At 53.8% G+C, this 24,767-nt stretch overlaps 1 protein-coding gene across 3 annotated transcripts in view; it reads left to right on the forward strand.

Moving 5' to 3' along the window:
- SHB (SH2 domain containing adaptor protein B) overlaps positions 1–24,767 on the forward strand; it is a 129,367-nt gene that overhangs the window by 40,238 nt on the left and 64,362 nt on the right. For all 3 annotated transcript variants that reach the window (XM_057721167.1, XM_057721168.1, XM_057721169.1), the window contains exon 2: positions 7,536–7,656. In XM_057721167.1, coding sequence (XP_057577150.1) covers positions 7,536–7,656 — 121 coding nt within the window. The remainder of the gene's footprint in view (positions 1–7,535; positions 7,657–24,767) is intronic.

The raw sequence follows: 24,767 nt of genomic DNA on the forward strand, positions 1-24,767 counted from the left end.
ACAAAGAAACCAATGGCAGCTGCTTGAATAGTGACGACAGACGACTGAACCACAAAGTTGTGAGCTCCCGCCCCTGGAGCCTTGTGGGCGGAACCCTTGACCTCCATGCATGGAAGAGGGGCCTGGAACCTTGAGTCAGACCCTTGAGGAGAGAAAGGGAACCGGTCCTAGGTTGGTGTGGAAAAGCACCCTCCCCACCATCTCATTTCCAGGAGTTTCAGCTGGGTGTGTGAATGTAGCTAATTAATCTTCCCCAAATTAATTTTCTTAGCATGTCAGAAATGATTTATTGGGGTGCCTGTAAGGAGAGTTGGCCTTTGCTGGTCCAAGCCAGGGACAGGGAGAGGAAAGCAGGGGCTGCTTGCTCGTATCTCTGCATGGGGCGAGGTGTCCTCACAGCCCTGTGTGTGTCACAGCCCAGTTCTGTGGACCCCTCTGAGCCCTGGACGCGGGCGTAGGCCAGGAACACACTGCTGTCTCAGCTCATGGTGGGGTGGGGTGGCCCTGAGGTTCTCCACCTCTTAGCCAGGTGCCCCGACGAGGTGCATCTTACCCAAAAGCATAAAAGGGGAAAAAGGAATCGCTCACATTTTTCTTTTTTGTGGTTGAGAAATGTGACAGCTGTTGTCATGCCTAAGTGCAGCCAATTTTCTCTGTGTAATCGCTGGGGCCTCAGCTGGGGTTTTTTCTCAAGTCTTTGTCTTCCCGACTAGATTTTCAGCTTCTCGTGGGCAGAGACCCCAGCTTGATCTGGGCTCCCAGGAGGTGCCACCAGAGCCTCCGTAGTCAGTAGTTGGTTCTTTTTAAACTACTGACACATCCCCAAATCATGTCCGTGTTTGGTCTTCACAACACTCATGTGAAGTTGAGAAAGCAAACAATTTTGCCCCGTTTCACAGATGAGTTGCTGAAGCTCAAAGAGATAGAGCAGGTTGCTCAGAGTTACCCAGCTCGGGTCTGGAACTCTCTGTCTGGGCTGTGTCTGCTTGGCAGTGTCCTTTCTGGGGTGCCACCCGCCTTTCTGTGTTTTTGCACAGCCCCAGGCAGCTACTGCAGCCCAGCCGCCACGGGTCAGGCTTGGAGCTTTGGAAATGCCACCTGCCTCGGTCATGGTGGGGGTTCTGCACACAGCCACTCACCTAGGCATTCCTGGAAGCCAGAGTTCTGCTGTGGGGCAGCCGAAGCCGTGCGAAGTAACCGAGCACAGACGGGTGGTATCCAGTTAGCTGACCTCTATCCAAAGCAGACACCCATCTTAGAGCCTCTGGTTGGACACTCAAATGGCAGGAACTCCAGTGCCCAGGCATTGTGTCCTTTTACTGGCTGTTAGATGTCCTTCCTGACTCACTGAGCTTGCTTCTGTATAGTTCTGGATCTGTACAGAACATCTGTCCACTGCCCCTTCTCCAGGCAGCACCCGGTCATTGGAAGCTCTCTCCAGACCCCCAAATCCTTGTTTTGTTAATGCCATCTCTTGGTCGTCATGGCAACAGAGCCTCTGTCTTGGGGACATCAGGCCTGCAAGGGCCTGTGTCACAGTGGTTCCCAAAGGAAGACCAGGATTCCAGCCTGCCGGTCCCCTGGTGGGGGCAGAGGCAGGGAGCCATCTGGCCGCTGCTGCCGTCTCATGCCCTGCGCACTGTTTGCTCACCGTCAGGGAGCCCTCCTGACTCCCAGGGTCGGGGAGAGAGGGCCGGGTTGCCTCTGCTCCAGAGGGCTGTATGGCTCCTGGGTTTCAAGCTGGCAAGCCAAGACACAGTGTCGCAGGCTGTCCGTTCATGGTGTCCCCCCTCTCCCCACACAGCCAAATGGCAGGCCAGTCACACACCAGCCTGTGTTTTCAGCCAGGCGTGTTGAATTACGATAGAGTCAGCACCCATCGCCTCCCTAAGGCAGAGAGAGCACCTCTCATCTTAGCTGTTTCTTAAAGTGGCTCGAATGCGGGAGGGCTTGGTTATTTAATCTGGGGCTCCTGACCTTTCTGAAATGTGCCCAACACTTCGTGGGCATACATAAACGTGATGGAGGGAGCAACAGCTTTTTCAATTATCGGATTCCCAAAGAGATCCATGACCCCCAAACCATTAAGAAAACTAACGCATAGTCTTAACAGTGAATTGTTAAATTAAGAAAATGGTCCAACTGGGACCATGTAGAACATCCCCAGCTTCGTTCACATGCAGTTTGCTCTGGAGTAGAGCGGAAAGAAGTCATGGGCCTGGAAAGGACCCAGGACCTCATGGGGTGCTGCTGCCTCACTTTCCAGAGAGAGGAGAGCAGCACAGGGTAGGGGAGTCCTCTTCTGCCTCATCCTGCAAGTGGCTGAGCTGGGGCAGCCCTGTGCTGTCAATTCCCACAGACAGCAGAGCATAGGAAGGTGCCAGTATGGCTGGAGGAGGTGCCTGTGAGGCCATTGGGGGCAGTGCAGGCCACCCACACGTGGAAGGTGGCAGCTTCTCTGCCTCCTGTCCCTTCTTTTTAGCAGGTTTGAGTGATTTTTAGCCGCAGTGGCTCCTCTCCGCGGTCCCGCCAGCCCTCCCTGGAGCCAGGTGATCTTCCTGGAGAGTTTGATGAGAGCCAGGTAGTCTTGTTCTGAAAGGGTCTATGCCTCTGAACAGAGAGCCTTGCACATCCTCACAGCCAGGACCAGCTTCGGCCTGGGCTCCCCTCATGGGGCAGAGCAGGGTCTTGCCTCCACCTTGCTCAGGAGCGTTGGTCAATCCGGGCCAGCCCTCAGGATTGCACAGAGGATGCCATTACCTCCGCGTCTCAGATTCTGGAGATGGACCAAGGCATGTTGGATCATCTCTCACTCCAGTTGACCCCCAGGGAAGAAAGCAAGAGAGAGCTGCATTAACACCGACTTCTTGCTTTACTTTAATGAACAAGGCTGAGAAATATTTGGGAAAAGTGGAATTTCAGAGTAATATTGGGAGGCTTAGCTTTAGATTGGTGGGCAAGGGGGCTGGCTCTAACTTAGCGTTTCCCAAACTTTACTCATAAGAATCACCTGGGTTGCTTATTAAATACACAGGTTATTAGGGCTAGGAATCTTGTTTTTTTAAACAAGCGTTCCAGGCTGTTCCTATCTTCAGGCAAGTTTGGGAAACAGTTTATCTACTGTACTGAAAATAACCTGTGAAGAGGAGTGCTTTGGAAAAGCTTAGTTTTGCTTATAGTACATTAATAAGTTTTTCTTGTTTGAAAAATGTTAACATTACAGATGTCTCCTTTTATTTTCCTGTCATTACCTCTCTCCCAGTCCCTCCCTCCTGATACCAGAGGAGGTGTCAGAAGTGTCTGTCTCCCCAGACATTTTTGTTACATTAAATAGAGATACAGATTTCTGTTTAATTTTTATAAATAGGTATCATCTTGGTGGGTTTTTTTTTTGGCCACACTGTGCAGCTTGCGGGATCTTAGTTCCTTGATCAGGGATTGAACCCAGGCCCCCAGCAGTGAAAGCACCGAGTCCTAACCACTGGACTGCCAGGGAATTCCCAATCATCTCGTATTTATCATTCTACAACCTGCTTTCTTTCCATTCAAAGCTATGTCGTGGAGCACTATGTTTGTGCATATAGAGCTATGGAGTGGCTGCCTTTTTTTTTTTAACCTGCTACATAATATTCCATAGTATGAAACTGGCATGGTTTATTTAGCAATGCCCCTACTGATGGACATAGCTGGTGCTCGCAGTTTCTCTTTATTGCTTGCCCCAGTGAGTATCCTTGCCCATGTCTCCTTGTGCACATTTGGGAATAAATACTGCAAAGTGAAATTGTTGGGTCAGTCCATGTGCATTTTTGGATTTTAATGGATTCTGCCCAAAGTTATCCTTCACAGTGGCTCTACCAATTACCTTTCCACCCAGAGCCCATGGAAAGGACCTGGTTCTCCACACAGGTGCAACTGTCCCACTAAAGCATATGAACGTGTGGCCAAGTAGAGACACCCACTTTCTTCTAGTGCTTCCCTTTGGGGATACCTTGGAAGATTACCTCCTATCATGAAGCTGAATCCCCAAGAACAAAACACCCAGGCCTCAGACTGCTGGAAGGGAGGGACCAGTTCTACCCAGCAGTGTGTGCAAAGCAGAAAGGAGGCCTGTGGAGCTGACTCCAGTCTGCAGCCAGTTCCCACAGCCTTGTCAGAGAGATGTTTGGTGTCCTGGAATTCTAGAAGCCCCTGGACTGCAGTGGGACATGTACAAAACAATGGGAGGCTGGAAAGCTTTCTCAAGGGTCCCCCCTCCCCAGTTTCACTGGTTTATAAGCCTGTAAAAGTCCTTCAGGGGCACTGGCTAACCTGGGGTCTCCAATTTTGTTTGAAAGCAAGAAAAGACCCACCTGGGGCTTAGCCATAACCCTGCTTCTTTTTTCAGAGATGGGCGAGTATGCCCACCCCAGGAGGCCAAGAAAGCAAAAGAAGATGTGTTCTACTAGTTAGGCAGCCGCACTCTGACAGCCTGTCTTTCTGCTGCTCAGCTCCATGGTGGATTTGTGGGACCAGTGGCCTGGGTTCTGCTCTCAGCTCTGCACCTGCCCTGTGTAAGGCAAACAGGCCATCTGAAGGGTCCAGTGCTCTGTTGGGTCTTTGCCAATCCAAGATCAAAATTGAGGAAAGCTTCTCATGTGACCGGGTGGCCTGACCTGCAGGGGAGTCCCAGCTGGCTCCCTTTTGCTTGAATCGTTTAATTAGATTTAAGGGACTTGTCCACTAAGTGGGGCATTTTAAAGCAAAGCAAAAGCAGCCCCACTAGGAATCCAAGCCCACTTTTGGAGAAACTCATTCGCTTTCTTTTAGCTCAGAAAATCAGCATCCTTCACTCAAGCCTCCTTCCTGGCCATCCTGACTCACAGTCCTGACTCACAGTGTCCCCAGGCAGCTTGGACAGTGGTCACACTGCCCAGTGCTTGCACCTGAGGCCTGTGGCACATCGCACAGCACTCTGGTTAAACTCCCCACTTAACTCTCCTAACACCTGGTTAAATTTTTACTCCAAAACCAGGACGTGATTTTGTGAAAGGTCAGGCAGCTCAGTGAGTGTTTGCCAAGTTTCATGTTGCTCAAACCTCAAACTCCCTCCCCTCTACCAACCTCACTTTGAAGTTTGAAAGCAAATTGATTAAATATACATTTTTAGGAACCTTCCGATTTGCTTCTTAAACTAACAGAATTCTAAACTTTTTTTTTTAAACAGAAGGATTTTCAACTGTCAGCAGGTATAACTGGAACCATATGTCAGCAGAGACCAGGAGCATTTCCTGGTTTTAGGATTTGTAAGTTCTTATTGAAACGGAAGTAAGCAGGGCAGGCAGCTGGAGGGCCCCAGTGACAGCCCTAGCTCAGATCTCATTTTAATTAGAAAATACAGATAGCGCCTGCTGAACCGAAGGCCTCCCAGAGCTCCCGTCCCAGGGTGAACAAAGATTTGGTTTATATCCTGCTAGCCTCCGTGTTTGCAAATTACAGAGCACTTCCGAGAGGAGCTGGAATGTTGATTTCTAGATTACGCAGCCCAATGCCCTCCCCAGCTAATCCCCCCAAGTGATTTTGTTTTCTTGGGGAAATATTTGCTCCTTTCCTCATTGCAGAATAGACGGAGGGTGTTCACGCTGAAAAGAGACAGTAAGGAAGGCGCGGATGAGAGAAATGAGATTAGCTGTCATCCACAGCAGGTTCATCGTTTTCTCCATTGGGTTTCTGGCCCCTTGAACTCTGAGACGCAAAACCCTGCATACACCAGATCGGCATCTGAGCTGTTCTGTATGACAGTGGTTCACGTGTCTAATTTTCTCCCTAATGTGTTCTGCAAATGGTAGAGTAGAAATATCATATGAAAGACATGGAGGGCCGTAGCACTCCCTCTCCCCCGTCTCTCCCTGCCTGGTGTCATTTGAGCTCAGTGAGTCTCCAGAAAGGCCACGATTACAACGTCAGCATCTGGAAGCGCCCCCGCTGGGACTGGGGCCTGACCCACAGCCATGGTGGAGCGGTGGCAGCAGGGCTGCACAGGCTCAGCCTCGGGTCTTTCACCGATAAGCCTGCTCTTGTTCGGGGAGCAGTGACTGTTGTGTGTCAGGCCTTCCGTCGGCCCTCCCGGCCACACGCCAGTGACAGGGCTGCTGCCGCTGTCCCTACGCGGGCATCACATTCCCGGCAGCTGGAGGTCACTCGCTCACCCTGCCAGGGCTGCTGCCACAAACTGCCATTTACCCGCCAGACAAAGGGGGGATTTTCCCTTCCCCTGGGTTTACAAGCCCCTCAGATGCCTTACATTCCAGAGCTGGGAGAGAGTGGAGGCTCCTGTGGTTTCTAATTAAACCCACAATTTAAATAACAATTCATGAAACCCCAAGGGTTGAGAGAAAAGCTAACCTACTACCCCCTCCCGAGAGAGGCAGCCGGGTGACCCTGGCTGGGAGGCTGAGGACTTGCCCTTTGCCAGATGTGTGACCAAAGGGGCAGAAGTCACAGTGAGTTTGCGGTGAAGCAAGGGTGCAATGAAAGGGAACAGGTTTGGCCGGTTCCTGTCCTTTCCCCTCTGGTGAGGGTGCCCTTCCTGAAGGTTAGGTAGTCAGAAACGGGAGGAAAAGGTGCTGTGTTTACTCTCGGCCTCCAACTGAGAATTTTTACCCTCCTCCAGGGAAAATGTGGAACCTTGAAGTGTTCAAAACTCAGGTTCTCACACTCTCAGGGGACTCCCCTTGCTGCCTCCACTGCCTAGCCCCAGGTGACTGTTCTATTTGTTGCGGTACTTTGCTGTTTTCTGGAATACGGACGAGTGAGGAGGCCAGGAAGGGCTCTGGGTGGCAGAGGATCCAGCCGAGGGTCTTGGTCAAGCCCCTGCCCGCTCTGGACCTCATTTTCCTCATCTCTTATAGCAGGATCTTCTGATGTGTTTCTTCCAAAGCCCTTGCTGGCCTTGGCAGTCTTTCTATCCATCCCTGAGCTGCTTTTGTGATTTCATTGGGCCTGTCTGGGGCCTCAGTCATCTTTGCAGAGTGTTGATCTCACCAAATTGTTGTCTGATTACCCAAGGCATGGTTGGGTTCCAGGTTTGGGGGAAATGGAATGCTGGACGTAATTATCTCTAGGCAAGCTCTTCTGTGCCTCAGCCAGCACCAGGAGTATGTCAGCATTTCTAGGCTTTCTGCGAGCTCATTTCCAACTTTCCTCCATTTCCATTCCATTAAATTGAGCAAGTCACATTCCCCAAAGACACTATCCAAGTTCTTCTGTACTGAGATGCCCTTCTGTTCTCTCTTCACTGTGCCCAAAGTGGCCACCCTGCATGTACAGGCTCAGGCCCCTCCCTTACGATGGAGCACTGCAGCGTGGGTCCCTTGTTACCCCTGCAAGAATCAGAGCCACTTGAGGGTGGGCACCAGCTCAGATTCCTGCCTCTACCTCCTACTTCTTGCTCATCTGGCACAGGCTCAGTTTATGTTTGTTGGAATAAAGCCTGGCTGTGAATGGAAGTGAAGTAGAAAGCCACAGGTGGACTCACACTCCTGCCATCTTCCCTGCAGGTGACCATCGCTGATGACTACTCAGATCCCTTTGATGCCAAGAATGATCTCAAAAGCAAAGTGGGAAAGGGGGAGAGCGCTGGCTACATGGAGCCCTACGAGGCCCAGAGGATCATGACAGGTAAGCAGGGCCCTTGGCACAGAGACTTGCAACTCAGCAGGGAGGTGGACTAGCCACGTGGTCGCCCACAAGCCCCTGCAGGGGAAGGTGTGTACTCACAAAGTAGTGGAGGGGTGGAGGCAGCACTGTGTTGAATCTTTACCACAGTTTTATATGTTCATGTTTCACTGACCTTAGGAAGGACCTTAGGGCATGCTGACAGTCTAGATACCAGGGTACCAAGTACAGTTAACCAAGGTAGGGACTGAGAAGTAAATGGGGAGGAGGGGGGAAGTTCTCTTAGGAATTTCTAACTAAAGAAAGATATAGCATTTGAGATGGAAACGTTAACTTGGAGCTTCCTAGTAGCCAGGGCAAGAAAAGAAATAGGCTGGGTCACTTTGCTTTTACTACCTTGTAGAAGGGGGCAGATTAGATCATTGGGGACAAAATGATCCCTGGCCCCATACAAGAAAATCTTTGTTTTAGGGCTGGAAGCAGCTTAAAGAGCCATGGCCTATGTGGAAGATTTATAGGAAGCACAGAGACTTTCCTCCTATGGCTGTTTTCCCATTGGCCTTTGATGATAAAACCTGTCAGAGCAATGGTGTGGGTCCCAGGAGAATGTGGCCGGGTATGCGGTATCCTGGGAGGTATGTTTTTGCCAGGATGATACTTGGAGCGTCTTTAAAGAATGAACAGTTATCCAGTATCAGCCATCTTGCAGACCCCGGGCATAGGCAGGTGGTAGGGAGATCAGAGGCAGAGGAGAAACCCCCCATGAGTGTCCTCCTGGCTCAGGAGGATGGTTCAGGCCCAGAAGAGCAGCTGTGTGGGTTGGCCCCCTCGGACCCTGCACAGGACAGTGATGTGAGCAGAAGCACCACGTGCTGCGGAGTGTGGGCAAGTAGCCCCCCGCATTTTGAGGCCTGGTGAGTTGGTGCCCTGTGTGTCTCGGGATTTGGGATTCAGGTGCCTCTTTCTGTGACCCTCTTATTATTTATTTGTGTTCATGTCTTTGAGCACGTCCTCTTGATTCCTCCTGAATTAGAAGGAGGAAGGGAGGGAGTTCCCTGGCCGTCCAGTGGTTAAGACTCTGCACTTCCCCTGTAGGCAGCATGCGTTCACTTCCTGGCCGGGGAGCTAAGATCCTACATACGGCGTGGCCAAAAAATAAAAGTAAAATAAAATATTAAAAAAAAAAAAAAGAAAAGGAGGAAGGGTAAGGAAGCGACAGGTACTGAGCACTTAGCACATGCTGGGCCCAAGCTGAATGTTAGCTCTCGGGCTGCGAAGACCCTGTTAGATAATTGCTGAAGAATCTGCGTGTGAGTCCAGGACTCTGCCTCATGCCCTTCCTGCTCATGCAGAGCAAGTCTCTGGCCACCAGTGTGGCCTGCAAAACACCTGGCCACTTTGTGAAGGGCTGAGGCAGAGAGCAGTTGACAAGAGGGACTTTGGCCAGACTTCTGGAGAGCCACCTCTTGTGCCCGCTCCCATCTTCTTAGTCTCTAGCGGCAAAGCGGCCTCTGTGGACAGCGCAGCCTGACAGCTGAGCGTGTGTTTGGGGAGGGAGCAGCCTGCTGTCTTCCAGCAACTCAAGGAAGCAGATCTGCTGGTGGAGTCTGCACCTCAGGCCCGCAGAAACACCCACTCCCGCCATCATGTCCCATCACCTCCACCCACGTGCCAGCACCGCCACCAGGCTCAGAGAAGCAGCCCCGAACCCAGCTCAGCCCTCAGGGTGGGCGGTGATGGCAGCCATGGCCCCGCACCTCCCTGTAGCCCCCCTACTAGTCTTGCATTCAGTGGGCCTTGGCCCAGGTTAAAGGAGTGGTGGGTTTAGGAGTGACTTTGGGACACTGGCACATTCAGACGTCAGAGCAGCACAGAATCTTCGAGGTCATCCAAACCCAGCAGCCTCATCTTACAGATGGGGAAACTGAGGCTGGAAGGGATAGGGACTTGCCTGAGGACACACAGGAAGTTGGAGGCAGACTGGCCAGCGTGGCCTGTGCTCAGCAGGGCAGTCTTGGGGGTTGAGTGCTGAAGGAAGTGTTAGGTTGAGCTTGAGGCCCAGGTGTCCGAGCATGAAGAAATGGCAGGAGCCGTTGAGGCTGGAGCCTGGTTCCAGGCTCCATGTTGGGCCCTTTGACATACACGCTCATTGAGCCTCCCCGTGTCCCTGCACAGGAGGCATCTCATTTCACAGGGAGGGAGACTGAGAACAAGTCACTTCCCTGGGGTCACACCAGCAGAAGGGAGAGGCCCAGACCTGCATCTACAGAACGTGGGGGTGGGGGGAGGTAGCTGAAGGCGGGGGTGGGAACATCTGCCGGGAGCCCAGACTTTGGGGAGGGGCCCCCACTGCTCAGCATGCTTGGGGTGGAGCTAGGCACCTCCTGGGTGCTGTTGTGGACCCCAGCAGTGAGGAGCTGATTAGCTGGGTGGAATTGTCCTGTAGGACTTTGGCTTTTTTTTTGACTTCGGCGTTTTAATGAGGCACACCCATGGGGGCCAGGTCCAAGGCAGGGCAGTTTGAGTTTGCCAGAAACCTGTTAAGATCTCAGGCATTCTCTTTCCAGAGAAGCATCCTTCTATTTGCTGCTCTGTGCTTTTCTTCCTACCTTGGAGACTATGCCCACATTTACCCACGTTTTTGTTTTCAAGGAAATAGGTGATTCAACAGGACGTTTTCTGGGTGTAATGACCTTGCAGCAGCTCTCTTTGACTTGGAATTCCTTGTGTGTAACGTCACCATCACTGCAGTGACTGATGGCCGGCATGGGGGCTGGGTTAGCCAGCACCGTGTAAATGCTCCAGGAAGTGGCTCACTGAGCTGCCCGTGAAGCTCCCAGGGGAGGGGGACGTGACAGAGGTGGGTGCTGGGGCTGGCAGTGGAGCAGGGGGTGGCACAGAGCAAGTTACCTTCAACCTTGTAGGGTGACCTTTTTTTTCTTTCTTTTTTTCTTTTTTTTTTTTCTTTTCTTTGCTGTGACATTTATGTGTATAAGTGCACGTAGCTTCTGGCAATGGGGTAGGCATCTTTGGTACGTAAGAATAATGCTGCCGGGGGAATTCCCTGGAGGTCCAGTGATTAGGACTCCGTGCTTTCACTGCCAAGGGCCCGGATTCAGTCCCTGGTTGGGGAACTAAGATCCCACAAGCCTCGAGGTGTGGCCAAAAAAAAAGAAGAAGAATGCTGCTGGGAAGAGCATGGTCTCTCTGCCTGGTTTGAAAGGAGACCAGACTGGAGTCAAGCAGATCTGGGATGGCTACTTGTCACCGAAGTGACCCCTGGGCCTCAGTTTCCCCCTGAGAAGTAGTAGCCTTGGAGTGGGCAGTCAGTTGTTCTTCTGGCTGCTTTTGACTGTGAACTGGCTCTTTGACCCTGGGCAGCACATTCTGTGCCTCAGGTGTTCCCTGTTTAAGGAAAAATAATAACAGCAGCAGCAGTGGAGGCCGCTGCTCATACTTATTTACAGCACTTGATGTGAATTCTCACTGGATCTTCACCATCACTCTCTGAAGGGTAGGTGCCCATTTTACCATAAACTGAGGCACAGAGACTGAGTAACTAGTTCAAGGCAACATAGCTGGGTAGTCAGTTGGGGAGCTTTCTGCCAAGGCCCTGTGTAAGCGCTACACAGGACTTCTGTCCAGGACCCGTCCAGCCCTGGTGCTCTCCCTGCAGCTTGATTTTCAGACTCCCCAGTGCGGTCGACGTGGCCTGTGATTGACTGATATGGCTGTGTTCTCTGTGACCTCTGCACCATGTAGCAGGTGGTGGGGAGTGTGTGGACCCAGCCCACTGGCTGTAGCTAGGACAGAGGGCGTGGAGAAGCATGCCTGCTTTTCCGGGGGCTCCTTTTATCCCCTTCCCTCTGTCTGCCTCAATTTATCCTCTCCTACAGACTCCCTGTGTGTCACCCGCAGGAATTAGGTTCTGGCTCCAAAGGAAGCTCTGCTTTCCATGGAATCTCAGAGCCCATGTATGCTGGGGCCTCATTTTCTGCCATCCTCACCTCTCGCACCCCAGCAGGAGCTCTGGAGATATCTCCTCAACATCCTAGGGCTCTATGGAACCCAGTTGGAAAGCTAGTGATCCAGTTCAAGCTTTTCTTTTTATAGGTAGGGAAACTGAGGCTCGGAGAAGTCATGATCCTTTTGAGATTTTTTTAACACACTGATTAAACGTGAAGCTGTCTTGTGAGGCAGTGAGTTGCCCATCCCTAGAGGCATCGAAGCAGAGGCAAGACAACCAGCACTGGGAGATGACATGAAGGTAGTTAAGTCTCAGATGTGAGGTTGGCTCAAGCTACCTCTGAGGTCTGTGTCAACCCTGAGCTCGAAGATGTCATGATTCACTGTGCCCTGCCCCATCATTGGACACCCAGGACCAGCCCACAAAGGGAGCACCTGAGGCCAACTCTGAATAGGAGAGGATCTGGTTGGGGCTGGCTGCTTCCTTTCTCAGTGCCAGCCTGACTCACACCAGCTGTGCAGTCCTAGCTCCCCTTTTCATCTTCCTTGGCCCATTCCTTGAGGTCAGATTCTGGTCTTGGCCTTTTCCATGTGTGAATTGAAGAGGAAGGATGTTACCACTTCCTGGTTTCCTTACTGCTCCCAAGTCTATGTATTTGGTGTCCCCAGGCCAAACCTCCCATTGAGCCAGTAGAATCAGGCCACCTCTCTCCAAAGCCCTGCCTTGCAGCCCATTCTTTCCTTCTTCCCTGAGACTTGATCCTGGGGCATGAGGGCCCCTGATGCACAGAGAACTGCTGATGTGGTAAGAAGGGTATTGGGCTCTTTTTACTTCATTTTTTTTTCTTTTGGTCGTGCCATGCAGCATGTGGGATCTTAGTTCCCTGGCCAGGGATCAAACCTGTGCCCCCTGCATTGGAAACTGGAAGCCTTAACCATGGCACCGCCACGGAAGTCCAGGGTTCTGGGCTCTGAGTCGGGCCAACTTGGGTGACTGTGTGGTCAGGATGCTTAGCTTGGGGGCAGCATTGTAAAATAGGGCACACAACACTGATGTGAGTCTTGGGTGGAGGAACAAACTTGGTGCATGTGCTTGAGATTATTGATGTTAAGGGACAGATGGCCTGTTCGGTCCTTCACATGGTTTTCTGTGCTGTTGAATTCTCTGGCCAGTCCCTGTAGGGGCCCCTGCCTGCTTGGAGGTGGGTGGCCAAATCAGCAGGACACCGGAGCAGGTGCTCCCCAGACCCTCTGTGGTACCCTTGGTACCCTGGAGCCCTTGCCAGGCTCTGCTGTGTTAGAATCTGGACCATGTAACCTGGGCAAATACTGCCCCTGCCTCTAGGAATATCCACGAAGCAGGGAGACAGGCATGGACCCTGGTGGCTGGTTGGTGCGCAGAGGTGAGCCCGTGAATCTCCAGGAGTTCAGAGGAGAGACAGCAGCTTCTAGTTTGGGCCATCCCAGCAGGGTTGGAGGTGGGAGGTGGCAGTGGTGGGGATGAGAGCTGGGCCTGGCAACCAGGCAGAGGGAAGAGCTTGAGCAGAGGCACGGAGGTGTGGCAGGAGATGAGGCTTTTGATAGGATCCCGATAGGAAAAGCATGTGGGGCAAGAGCGTGTAAAGTTGGATTGTATCATGGGGCCCTCGTTAGCCTAAAGGTGCAGAATATTTCTCACCTGGAATCCTCCCTCCCCAAGCCTTCAGCCCCAGGAATTCTGAGAGGTGCCCAAGGTGGTAGTAGTGACAAGGACAGTGGTAGTTTTTTCAGAGGGCTTTCCTCCGTGCCAGGCACTGCTCCAAACACTTTCCGTGATTAGCTTATTTAATCCTCCCAAGGAGCCTGTGAGGTATTATAGGTACTACTATCATCTCCATTTTACAGATGAGAATACTGAGTCTCAGAAAGGTTAAGCAGCAAAACCAGGAAAAGCACTGCCCTCTGGAGCCCTTGCCTTCAGCTAAAACACTTCCACATCCGTCCTAGACTCCCAGCCGGTCGACAGAGATAACTGGGAATTTTACAGTTGCTTCGGCCTCGTTTTTAGGTGTGACTCGCAACACCCACCCCTGTCCCCTCCCTGTCCTATATAAAATTGCTCAAAGTGTCATCTCACAGGATGAATCATGTATTAATTGAAAGCATTTCCATGTAATTTTTAATATGTAAGCAATTACACATTAAAAAGTCCTTAGCATGTTTTATTATTAAATCAACTTTATAGCACAATAAGAGGAAATTAAAAGAAAGCCATTTCACACAGAGCCCCACTGCCCTGGTGCAGCTGTTTTCCTTGCTCAAGACTAGCCTTCTGCCCTTTTAAATTCCATGTGCTTGTAGGCACGCTCCAGGCAAAGCCAGTCACCCATTTTTAAGGTAGGGGTGGGATGGGGTAAGGAGGGTGTGTCCTTTCGTATCTTCCCTTGGCCTCTTCTAGCAGCAGCGTGCTTTTCCTCCGAGAGAATGGTGGTTGTGTACCATGTTGAAGTCTCTGTATTCCAGTGGTAGCCTGGAAGGAGGAAGGAGGCAGGAAATGTGGATTCTAGCCCTGGCTCTGCCCTGGTCTGCTGTGTTTCCTGAGGCTGATTGCTTCCCCTCTCTGGGCCTCAGTTCCCTCACCTGAAAAATCAGATTCTGCCTTCTTCCCTGGATCTTTATAAGCCCTTAGGTTCCAGGCTTCTGTGGTCGCATCAGGCTTCTCCAGCTGTCCTGAATAGGACTGCAGCTTTCCCCACGCTGCCCACACCCAGATCTTTCCAGGTTGTGAGGAAGAGCTGGCCCTGGCACCGTCCCAGGAGTGCATGCTGCCCTCTGCTCTCAGGACAGACGGGGCTGGGAGTTGCTATTCTCGAATTCCAGAATAGAAGCCCCAAAGACCGGAAAATGCTTCTCAGAAAAGGGGCCCTCTGAGTCTTGACTGGCCATCAGAGAGGCCACTTCCAGCCACCCGACCTGAAATTTCAGCCTTCCTCGCATGTTCACCGTCATCTCTGCCCTCCTGGCTCCAGGCAGCACTATTGGGTTGTTTTTTTTTTCTTTTTTTTGAAGTATAGTTGATTTACAGTGTGTTAATTTCTGCTGTACAGTAAAATGATTTAGTTATACATATATATACACCCTTTAAAAATATTCTTTCCATTATGGTTTATCACAGGATATTGAATCTAGTTCCCTGTGCTCTACAGTAGGACCTTTCTGTCTGGGCCCTGAGCCCAGGCCCTCTGAGCTCTACAGGGCCCACGCACTCTGCTCCCCGAATGTCTGTGCACTCGCCTGTCTTCCTCACCCCACCTGCTCTGCAGCCCTGCTACCTGAACAGTCTCCACACCCTTCACTCCCCTCACCCTCTGCAGGCCCTGGGCTCCTCCCTGGCGTGCCTGCTCTCCAAGTCACCTCAGGCATCAGCCTGTCCTGGGGGTCACAGCCCTCCACCCGCCGGGGGGTGCCAGGAGGGAGCCGTCCTTGAAGAACAGTCTTTCCACCTAGCGTCCTCTTTCCACTTGAGGCTGAGAGGGGCGAAAGCTGACCAGAGCCACACAGCAGCAAACCACAGTGAGGGTCTCCTGGCTTCTAACACAGAGCTCCTGGCCTGGTTTTGAAATGTTTGGAAACCTGCCCTTGCCTCCTCCTGCCTGACAGATAGAAGGCTTGCTCATGGCCTGTGCATAGTTCCCTGGCTGGTCTATCGTTTACCAGAATGACTTACCTACTGGACAGGAAGGAGATAATCAAGTGTAAATAGATTTTGTATTAGTCACCCGATGACTTTCCTGTTCTTGAGAAACAGCACAGCTCACACACACGCCCAGTGGTGCTTTACCTGCTGAGCTCCAGGCCCGAGGAGGCCTGGTGGGGAGGGGAGCTGCCGAGCAGGACTGCAGGAAGCCCAGGTTCCCATGGCGACCCGTGCGCCCACACTGGCAGTCGCGTCCTCTTCTCTCACCCCACGTGCCCCTTGCCCTTTTGACCCTTGACACTGAGTTTGTTCAGCTTTTCAGGAAAGTTGCGACAGGACTGGGACAGGCCGTGGAAAGCTGACAGTCATTGACGGCTTTCCTGCTGTGTGCCAGACCTCGGTCCCGGCCCTCCAGGTGCCCCCCGGCGCATAGGGGAGGTTGACAGGGTCCCAGACAAACACGGATGTCTTTTGTGTAAAACAGGCCAAGCAGAGCGACACTAGAAAGAGGACAGAGGAGAGGTGGTGGGGTCCTGAAGACTGTGTGGGCCGCGCAGAGAGGGGGCGTCGAGAAGGGCCGCACTTGACATCTTGACTCAAAATTGCCTTCCCACCAAGGCCTTCCCTGGCCGCTTACCTTACGTCCCAGCAGCCCATCCCTAACACTTCTCACCCCATCCTCTGCTTGATGTTGTTCCTTAACTCCGCTCACTATTTAGCATACTAATTGACTCACACTTTATCTGTTTATAGTCTGTCTACCACTAAGATGTGGGTTTCACAGGGGCAGAAATGGCTGCTTTGTTCCTGCTGTAACCTCAGTAGCTAAAGTAGTATGTGGCACAAAGCAGGGGCTCAGTAAATAGTTGTTGAATGCATGAGGCTATTAATGAATTCCAGGGACCCACGGCTAGTGGACACATGTGCTAGGGCCCCCTTGGGAGCCCAGAGACATCCCTTCCTCCTTTGAAGAGCACCAGATCTGGAAAATCCAAGGTTAGCCAGTTGCTAAATGGGTGGAAAAGTAGAGAAGGAGCTGGCTTGGCCTTGGGCAGGAGACCCTTGGTACCTTTCTCCATCTTGGAGACCGGTTCTGTCTTTATGCTGGGGGGCTGCCTGGGATCTCTGGTTGTACCTCCTCTCACTGCTCCCTCCCCAGCTGAGAGCTCCTCGAAGGAGAGGACTGGGTCTTACCCATCCTCATGTCTCCTCTGGGCCCAATACATATTTACTCATTGAATGAATGAGCCCAGGAATACAAGTCTATGTGGAGAATAAATGAACAGAAAGGAAGCAGTAACAGTAAACAACTACTTGCTGTAAACAACTTTATCCATTTGCCAAGATACAGTTGTCTGAAGTCACAGGGCCTTAGGGAGCAAAGTGTGACGCATTTGTTCATTGGATGGGTGTTTGCAAGTGTCCACTGTGTGTTGGCACCGTTCTGTGCTCTAGGGGTTGAGCAGTGAACAAAGCAGTGTCCCTGCTCTTGTGAAGTTCTCACTGTGGGTGCAGGATCAAAGGGGAGTGTTACGTAACTGTGATTTCCATAAACTCATTTCTGGGAACTCTGGCACTGAGAAGTCTGTATCCCAGACACTCTGCAGTCTCTGGTCACTGAAGCTCAAGGGCTTTCTCAAAGTCAAGGGCAGAGTGGAGACTTATCCCCAGAGCCCTGGCCACCTTCAGGAGGTAGGGTGGTCTCAGTGCTGTCTTCGAGGTTTGAGGGGCACAGTGGCTGGCTGCCGTGTTCTTCTCTCTTCTTGGCCTCAGTGCAGGAGCACAGACCCTGGAGGTTGTCATGGACTTTCCCAGAGCAGAGAGCACCATCCTGTGTGTTGGCACCAACCGCACAGGTGTCAGGGCCCAGACCCCCAAGAATGTAGCCCCTAACTCCTCTCTCTCTCCTGGCAGCTGTGAGAGAAATAGGCATCCTCCCAAAAGTAGAAATGAAGGAATGGGGATGTGAAATAGAGGAGCTCACCTCCCCATCCTTGCCTCCTGCCCTTCAGAATCCCAGAGAGACGTTAAAAGATACGCAGGCACAGAAACTGATGGAAATGCCTGTCCAGAAGTAGACTCAGGTCAGTTGGCAGCAAAGCTCCTGGCATCCTCTGCCCACCCCCCCGCCCCAGCGCACCTCGTGTGTGGGCAGAGCATGGAGGCTCTGGGGAAACACCACCCATCCTGAGCAGGCTAGGAAGTTGTTTCGGAAGTTGTGCCGCCTGAGTGCGTGGGATGGATTAGAGCAGAGAGAAGCAAAAGGCAGGGAGACTGGTTCCGTGGTGCTGTGGCTACGCCAGTCATCCGGGCCAGGGGACTGAGGCCGGAGCCGGGGCTGTGGCTGAGGGGTGCTGCAGGCGGGAGTGGGTGTATGGGGTGGAAGATCTTGCCAGCCTTGGGGTGCAGTGGATGAGAGAGAGGGAGGAGCTGGGATCCTGGTGAGTGGGAGGATGAGCGTGTCAGTTACCCAATGGGGGCTGTCCTATCCAAGAAGGGGAGGAAGGCTCTTGGGGGAGGATTCAGTGGGTTCAGATGTGGCACTGTTGCATTCATGTGTTTGAAGGAGGGCTCCAGGGGAGAGGAGCTGGTTTGCAGGGGCTGCCCAAGGAGACCACCTGCCATAGTTTCTGCCCCTCCAGAAGCCTGAAGAGGGAGATTTAGTGATTTGCCCCACACCCTATTATTTTGACTAATTAATTAGTACCCTCCTCTAACTAGGGCTCAGCTTGGCTTTCTGGAAGTTTGTAATGATGACAGAGGGCTGTATTTAAAGGGCCCTTTTACAGATTATGTCGGGAATCTCCCTAAGGCTCTGGGAGGAAGCAGTGTCATTATTTCCATTTTGCAGATGAGAAAGCTACGTCCTGGACGCTAACTAGAACTGTGCCCAATTCTAGGCCCCCTCTCCCTGCAGGGTCAGTACCTGGCCGTGCGAGGGAAGGATGCTGGGTAACAAGGGATTTGCGTTTTTTTGACGCAGTCTTTCTGTCCATGGGGTAACTTGGCAGGTGCCTGAGGTCCAGTCCTCCTCCACCGCCACCTCCTCATCCTCTTCTTCCTCCTCCTGGGTGGTCCTACCTTTCAACTGTTTCACCTGGCTTAGTCTGTGTGTTTTAACGTGGTGCTCTGCCTCCTTTTTGGTCCTTTCCTGAAATTGGCAGTGTGAGCATCATAAATAAATAAAACGCCTCTTTTCTCTCCCTTCCAGGACGCAGGCTTCTAATTGCACCTGGTGACCTAAAAAGTGAGGCACTGGAGAAGGGGTCATCTCCTGGGGCCCAAGTCTCGCTGTGGGTTCTCCCTGGTCCGGCTCCCCAGTCACTCTTTGTGCAATCTCTCTGGTACAGTGCTTACCACATTGCTTTGTAATTTATCTGCTGGGTGGGGGCCCCCGGGAGGGCAGGGAACACAGGGCTTGGAACTCTTGCCCTCAGACTGTCGGCGCCCAGTGCTTGAGATATTGGCCTGGAACTTTCCGGTGAAGAATGTCCCCAGGTCAGAATGTGCTGGTTTTGGTGGAGTGTTGTGAAATGACTGGTAAACTCTTCCCCCAAGATTATAGCTTTCGGGTTCAAGCTGGGTCTCGAGTCCCCGGCCGGCTCACCGCCAGGTCCTGGCCCGTGGGGTCTCCTGTCTCTCTCTGATCCTGGACTCAGCCCACTGCCTGTGCCTCTGTAGGTTCACTCCCATCGCCAGGTCTCCACGCAGGGAGAGGCACGTGCATGCCTGTCCCCGAGCCCCAACCGCAGAGCCCTCCAGATTGGGGGTCCTTTCAAGTCCACGCGGTCCTTGTCACCCTCCCTTGGCCCCTGGTGTCACCAGCTGCCTCTCCCTGCCCCCTCAGCTGGGTGCCCGAGTGTCTGCGCTCTCAACTCGCTCGTGCCTTGCTCTAGCACCAGCGCCTGCCGAAGCCAGGACTCCTCTGGCCCAACCCACCCTTCCCAGCCCGCAGGCCTGGCCCAGAGCCAGGTGGGGGAGCGTCTGCTCCTGTCCGCCGCCTCTTCACTGGGCTCCAGCTCAGTGCCTTTGCTTATGCTCTGCCTTCCCTTCTAAGCCCAGCTCAGCCTGCCCGCTCCGTGTCGCCTTCCCTGGAAGCCCTTATACCCCACCAGCTAGCTTCTTTCTAAGTCAGAACGGACTGCGCAGCATCCGGTCAGCAACCCTGCCCTGCAGAGCTCCCTCCTCAGCCTCCCTAAGGCCCGAGGAGGCAGTACGTGGGGCTGTTTCCATGTTACCGGTGAGAAGGCAGGGCCGGAGCCTGGAGCCGCCGCCAGGGGCCGTGAGGAGGATTTCTGGCGACCCCGGAGCTGTGCCCCCAAGGCCAGGCAAGGGCAGGGCAGGCGGTCAGTGGGGAGGGGGAGGACCACGGGCTGAGGATGGTGGAGCCTGCATGGATCCGGGGGGGCCCGCTCCCGCCCTCCTCAGTGACAAAAAGCAGACACCTGAGGGGGGGGGAGGGGGGGAATGTTGCTCCAGCCACAGCTCCACAGCCGCGCGGGGAGCTGAAGAGCAGCCAGTGGGCCGCAGCACCCCCTCACGCCTCCGCCTCCTTCCTTGGCCTCTTCTGGGGCTTCGTGGCCGTTCCCTAGCTCAGCGCTGCTTCTGCTGAGCGTCTGCCAGGGACCGAGTTGATGATGGGTCCAGCTGCTCTTGAGGGAGAGGAGGTGGGGTGGTTGGAGGGTGGGGAGGGTGCCAGAGCCCGTTAAGGGAGAGGAGGGGCAGCCCTGCCCGTCGGGGCGAAGCTGAGGGCGGGGCTCTGTCCGGAGTCTGTTGAGCGCCTGTGGTGCTGGGCGTTTGGAGCCCACCTGGGCCTGACCCCTGGCAGGCCGCTCCAGGGGGAGGTGGCCCGGGCCGGGGGACTGCGTCAGTGGCTGAGGAGGCCAGGGGTGGGCGTAGAAGTGAGTGCCTGGGGGCGGTCGGGGAGGGTGTGGACGGGTCTGCTTGGGTCGGGGAGGCGGGGGTGGGGGCGGGGCCTGGAACAGACCCCTCCCCCTGGTGACTGGGCTGGCAAGGGTGGTGGGAGCAGAGGCCGTGAGGGGCATGGCCCAGCCCCGTACTCCGAGGGGCCTGGAAGCAGGCGCTGCAGGAATGCCTCGACAGACTCCAGGGGGGCCTCAGAGCTGTGAAAAGCACCTACCCAGGGCAGCCACCTAAGCTGTTGCCCTGCCTGCCTCTGCCCCGTCCTCAGCCGACCCCCACCCCCAGCTCAGCCTAGGCTTTCACGCAAAGGAACCTTGTTGAGTTGAGCCTCAGAGGAAACCAGGCAATGCTTTCATTATTTTCATAATTTACACCCAGAAATGAGGAGACGGGGTTTGTTATTAATACGCTCAGCCTGTTTGCCCCCGAGACGTGAAACTTTTCATCTGGACCGAGATTTGCTGTAAATCCCTAGGCTCCCAGTGCTAATGAAAAGCTCCAGGTTGCCCTTTGGGCCCCCGCCCCATGCCCTGCCTCAGGCCTGCAGATGTGCAGGAGAAGGGCAGAAGCTCCGGGGCTGAGACTGAGGAATCACCTTTGGTTCCGTGAAACCCTCGAGCTTCACAGCCGCCCCGGGGACCTGGTGCCCAGTCCTGGAGTGTGCGCAAGTAGTGCTTTATCTAAGATCTGCCGTCTGCTTTTAGCTGACTTTGACCTGAACTGTGTGTGGTGCTGTTTGGAAAGCTTGAACTCGGGTGTTAAAACCTTTCCCCTCTTTGGAAATCATCCTTCACAGAGTGAGGATTTTAGAGCCATGCTAGACTAGGGGACTGTCTGGTCCCCCCTTGTTTTATAGGTGAAGCAACAGAAGGCCTGGAGGTGGGGTGGGGCTGCCTACTGAGTGGTTGAGAGGTGAGGTCCTAGCCCAGGGCTCCTTCCAGTCCTCACAGTGTGGTTCGGTAAGTGATGCAAGGCCTCTTGAAGCCAGTGTCCCCTTGTTTCTAGGGAGTTCCTTACCTTAAATGGCCCCTCTTCCCTCCTTCCTGCATTCCTTAGGCTTTGCAGTGGCTGGCACCCTTGGGAGTTGTCACCTCTGTGCAGTCACGGGGGAGAGCGGAACACCTCACCTCCACCCCACCTTCCTCTGCGGGAGCCCCATCTAGGTCCGTCCTTCGCTCTGCCCCTGGGGTCCCGTCTGCAGGAAGTGATGTCTCTTCTTTCTCTGGGACACAAGAGCCTACGAGGAAAACATCTTTGTTTCAGGAAATCTGTGGGTCTGTGAATATTTCTAATTAGTATTGTCAGATGAGTTGGCCTTTCTTTCGTTTTTTTCCAGGACCTTGGCTATCAGTTATACATGTGGGGGGATTGTCATAACAGTTTATATTTACTTCTCCTCTTACTGGTTATAAAGCGCTTCCTTAGACAGCATCTTATTTCATCCTCAGAACGACCGTGAAGGCAGCTCGGTCATTCTCGTTGAGATAGAGAAACTGCAGACTAGGGAGTGGAGGCGGCTCGCACAGGGTCACGCGGCAGCAGGGCCAGCGCGTGTGCTCAGAGCTGCACATCCAGCGCGCGCTCGCCATATCACGTTAGGCCCTGTCCCTGCCCCTTTCTTTCATTGACTGGACCCTGAGCTCTGAGCTGGGTCCTGTGGGATGGGTCATGGGGGTTAGAGACAGCTGCGCCGGCCCTCCAGGGCTCATGGGCTGGAAGGGAAGGGGACGACCTCTTATCTACAGAGGCCTCAGCGGGGAAGTGCGGGTGAACCCCTGCGTGCTCAAGTCAGTATTTGGACTTGTTGGTGGACGCTGGGGGAGAGAGCCCTGTTTGCTGGCGAGTGCGTGGCCTCCAGGGGAACCAAACTCGGGTTCCCTCTGGAGCCAGCCACCCCTTCTCCCACTCTCAGGTCAGGAGCTACCTGTTGCCCCCGTGTCCTCTGGCCGCACCTGGTCTCATCCTGCAGTGAGGCCAGACTGCAGTGGACCCAGCTTTCCTGGATGAGGCTTCCAGGCCAAGCCATCCAGAGGGCTGGGCCCGCAGGAACTGCCTGAAGCTGAAGGACAGGACTGCCCAGGCCTTCCCCATCTACAGAGAGCCTGTGTGTGTTTGCACACAGGGCAAGGAGAGGCGCAGTCATGTCTGGAAAGAACCCTGGGTTTGACACCAGACTCGGAGCTATAATTATCATCTTTAATTACACGACAGTGCCTCTGCCAGGTAGACGTGCTGGACGATTCTCTCCTTTCCTGACAAGGGTGGTTCCATCTCTCTTTATAAGCACTGACATAAACAGCACACACGCACTTCAGATTTCAAAATCATGAAAGGCCCATTCCGAGTCGCCTGCCAAGGACCCCTGGCTTCTTTTCCTGGAGAAAGGGGCCAGCCAGGTGGAAGCCATGCAAGTGCTTTCTTGCCTGCTACTGAAAAAGAATGCCCGCTTACCTCTGCGTTGCCTTGGTCTCTAACACTGGAAGAAAAGAACACACCTTTTTCCTGATGCTTCAAAAAAGAAGAGTAGAAAACCACATAACAACAGTCCTTGTGTTTGTGTTGACATCCTAAATACATCTGTGCCCCTTTGATTCTCATACCACCCTGGGGAGGTAGACAGGGCATGTGGTGTTATCCCCATTATGTAGGTGGGAGGATGACAGCTCAGAGAGGTTAAGGCACTTCCTGTAATCACACAGGAAACCTGGACTGGATCCCAGTACCTGACCATAAGCCAGGCTTCCATACACACAGGGCAGTTTCTGTGGTTCATTTTGGGAGCTCCCTCAGCCCCTGATACTCTGGGCCTCTCATGTGGCAGGTAAAGCCATTCTGGCCCAGAGTACCTTGCACATTATAGGGCTGTGATGAGGGCAGCCGCCAGAGACTTTGGAGGGCAAATCATGCCAGAGTCCCCAGATGGACAAATTAGCCCCCGGTTGTAGACAGAATCCTGCCTGGCCTCAGAGCAGGTCCACCAGGGCAGGAGCACACAGTGCAGGAGACATGGGGGCCCCATGGAACAACCGCCCAGGCTCTCTGCCTCCGGCCCTGTTCTCTGGGTGGCCAAGAGGTCCCTCAACCCAGCCAGTCTCTAAAACACGAGAGGAGTGTCGGTCCAGCACCCTGCCCCCCACCCTGGGTCCGGGTGGGGGTCAGGGTGCCCTGAAGACGTGAGTGAGTTCAGGGCCTTCCAGTGTCAGTTCGTGTCATAGTGACGTGGGGAAACTAGAAGAGGTGGGCGTGCCATGTTGCACATGCAGATTCCTGGGCCCCGCTCCTTGTAGGTGCTCGCTGGGGCCCAGGAACCGGCATTTTAATAGCCGGCTCCATGACTCTGGGACAGATGATCCCGTGATCTGAGAGGCTCTGCTGTAGCCTGGGCTCACCTTCAGCTCCCGGCACTCTGGTCTGGTCTGTCAGCAGCACCCCACTCCCCGACTCCGTGCCTCCTTCTCTGTCCGCCTCCGCTGCAGGGGTATGGACATCCATTCTGGGGTCTGCTTGACATCCCCCCTTGCGAGTGCTGAGCACGGGGTGGCTGCGGAGAGGAGCAGAGACCCCTGCTCTGGGAGTGGGCAGTGTAGGGGCCCCAGCCTTGCGAGCTCATCTTGTTAGCTCCACGGAGCTGTGATCTTACAGCGACAATCTTAGAAATCTTTGGGTGGCCGGGGTGGAGGGTGTGGTGTGGCTTGGGGGAGGAATCGTGAGCGGAAGGACTCCAGAGCTCGTCCCAGCTCCGCTGTCTCCTGGTTTGAGCATGGGCAAGGCAGTGCCCCTCTGGCAGCAGTTTCCCCACCTCTGAAGTCCAGGCTTCGACCTGATCCCGAGGTGATTTAAGTGCTGCTCTGCTCTGGCGGTGGCGGCAGCAGCAGTGAGACACTCCAGAATCGCTCCGATCCCACAGGGCCTGGGGACATGATCCCCCACACACGGAAGCCCTCCGGGGCCCTGCCTGCTGCGCTGCCGCCTTTGTGTGCTTGTCAGCAGTCATAATCAGACCTCCGCACGGCCTGTTTCACTTGGTGTCGGCAGCTTCCACGCAGCAACCTGGAAACCTGTTTGTGAGCTGAAGCCACGCCAGAGACTCTGGGGGGGTGTCTTTTCAGAGAAGCCTGCTTCCAAATGGAGCAAATTTCACCATGCCCACTTAAGAAAAAAATTTTTTAAACATATATTTTGAAGGGCTGTCGTTTTACATGAGCACCGTCCCAGTAAAGAGAAGGCAGCATTTGAGCTCCTGGGTACCCCGTGTCCCCCCAGCCGCGTCATTCTCCCCTGAAGAGGGGGGCTCTCGGAGAGGGGAGGGCAGTATTGGGGATCAAGGCAAGGGCCGCAAGCCAGCCTTCCCGCTCACCCTTCCCAGAGCCTGCCTTCTTGCTGTCACCACATGATTTTCCCAGACGTGGCCCGATGGTGTTACTTCTCCGCCCCGAGACCTTCACTGAGCCCCGCAGACCCAGGTGCAGACTTTCCAGGCCTTCCTCAAGCCACGCCTACCTCTGAGTCCCCCTCAGGGATCCTGGGCTCCAGACAACACCTGCGACAC

Source organism: Hippopotamus amphibius, chromosome 2 (genome assembly GCF_030028045.1).
Source record: "Hippopotamus amphibius kiboko isolate mHipAmp2 chromosome 2, mHipAmp2.hap2, whole genome shotgun sequence".
NCBI classification, from domain to species: domain Eukaryota; kingdom Metazoa; phylum Chordata; class Mammalia; order Artiodactyla; family Hippopotamidae; genus Hippopotamus; species Hippopotamus amphibius.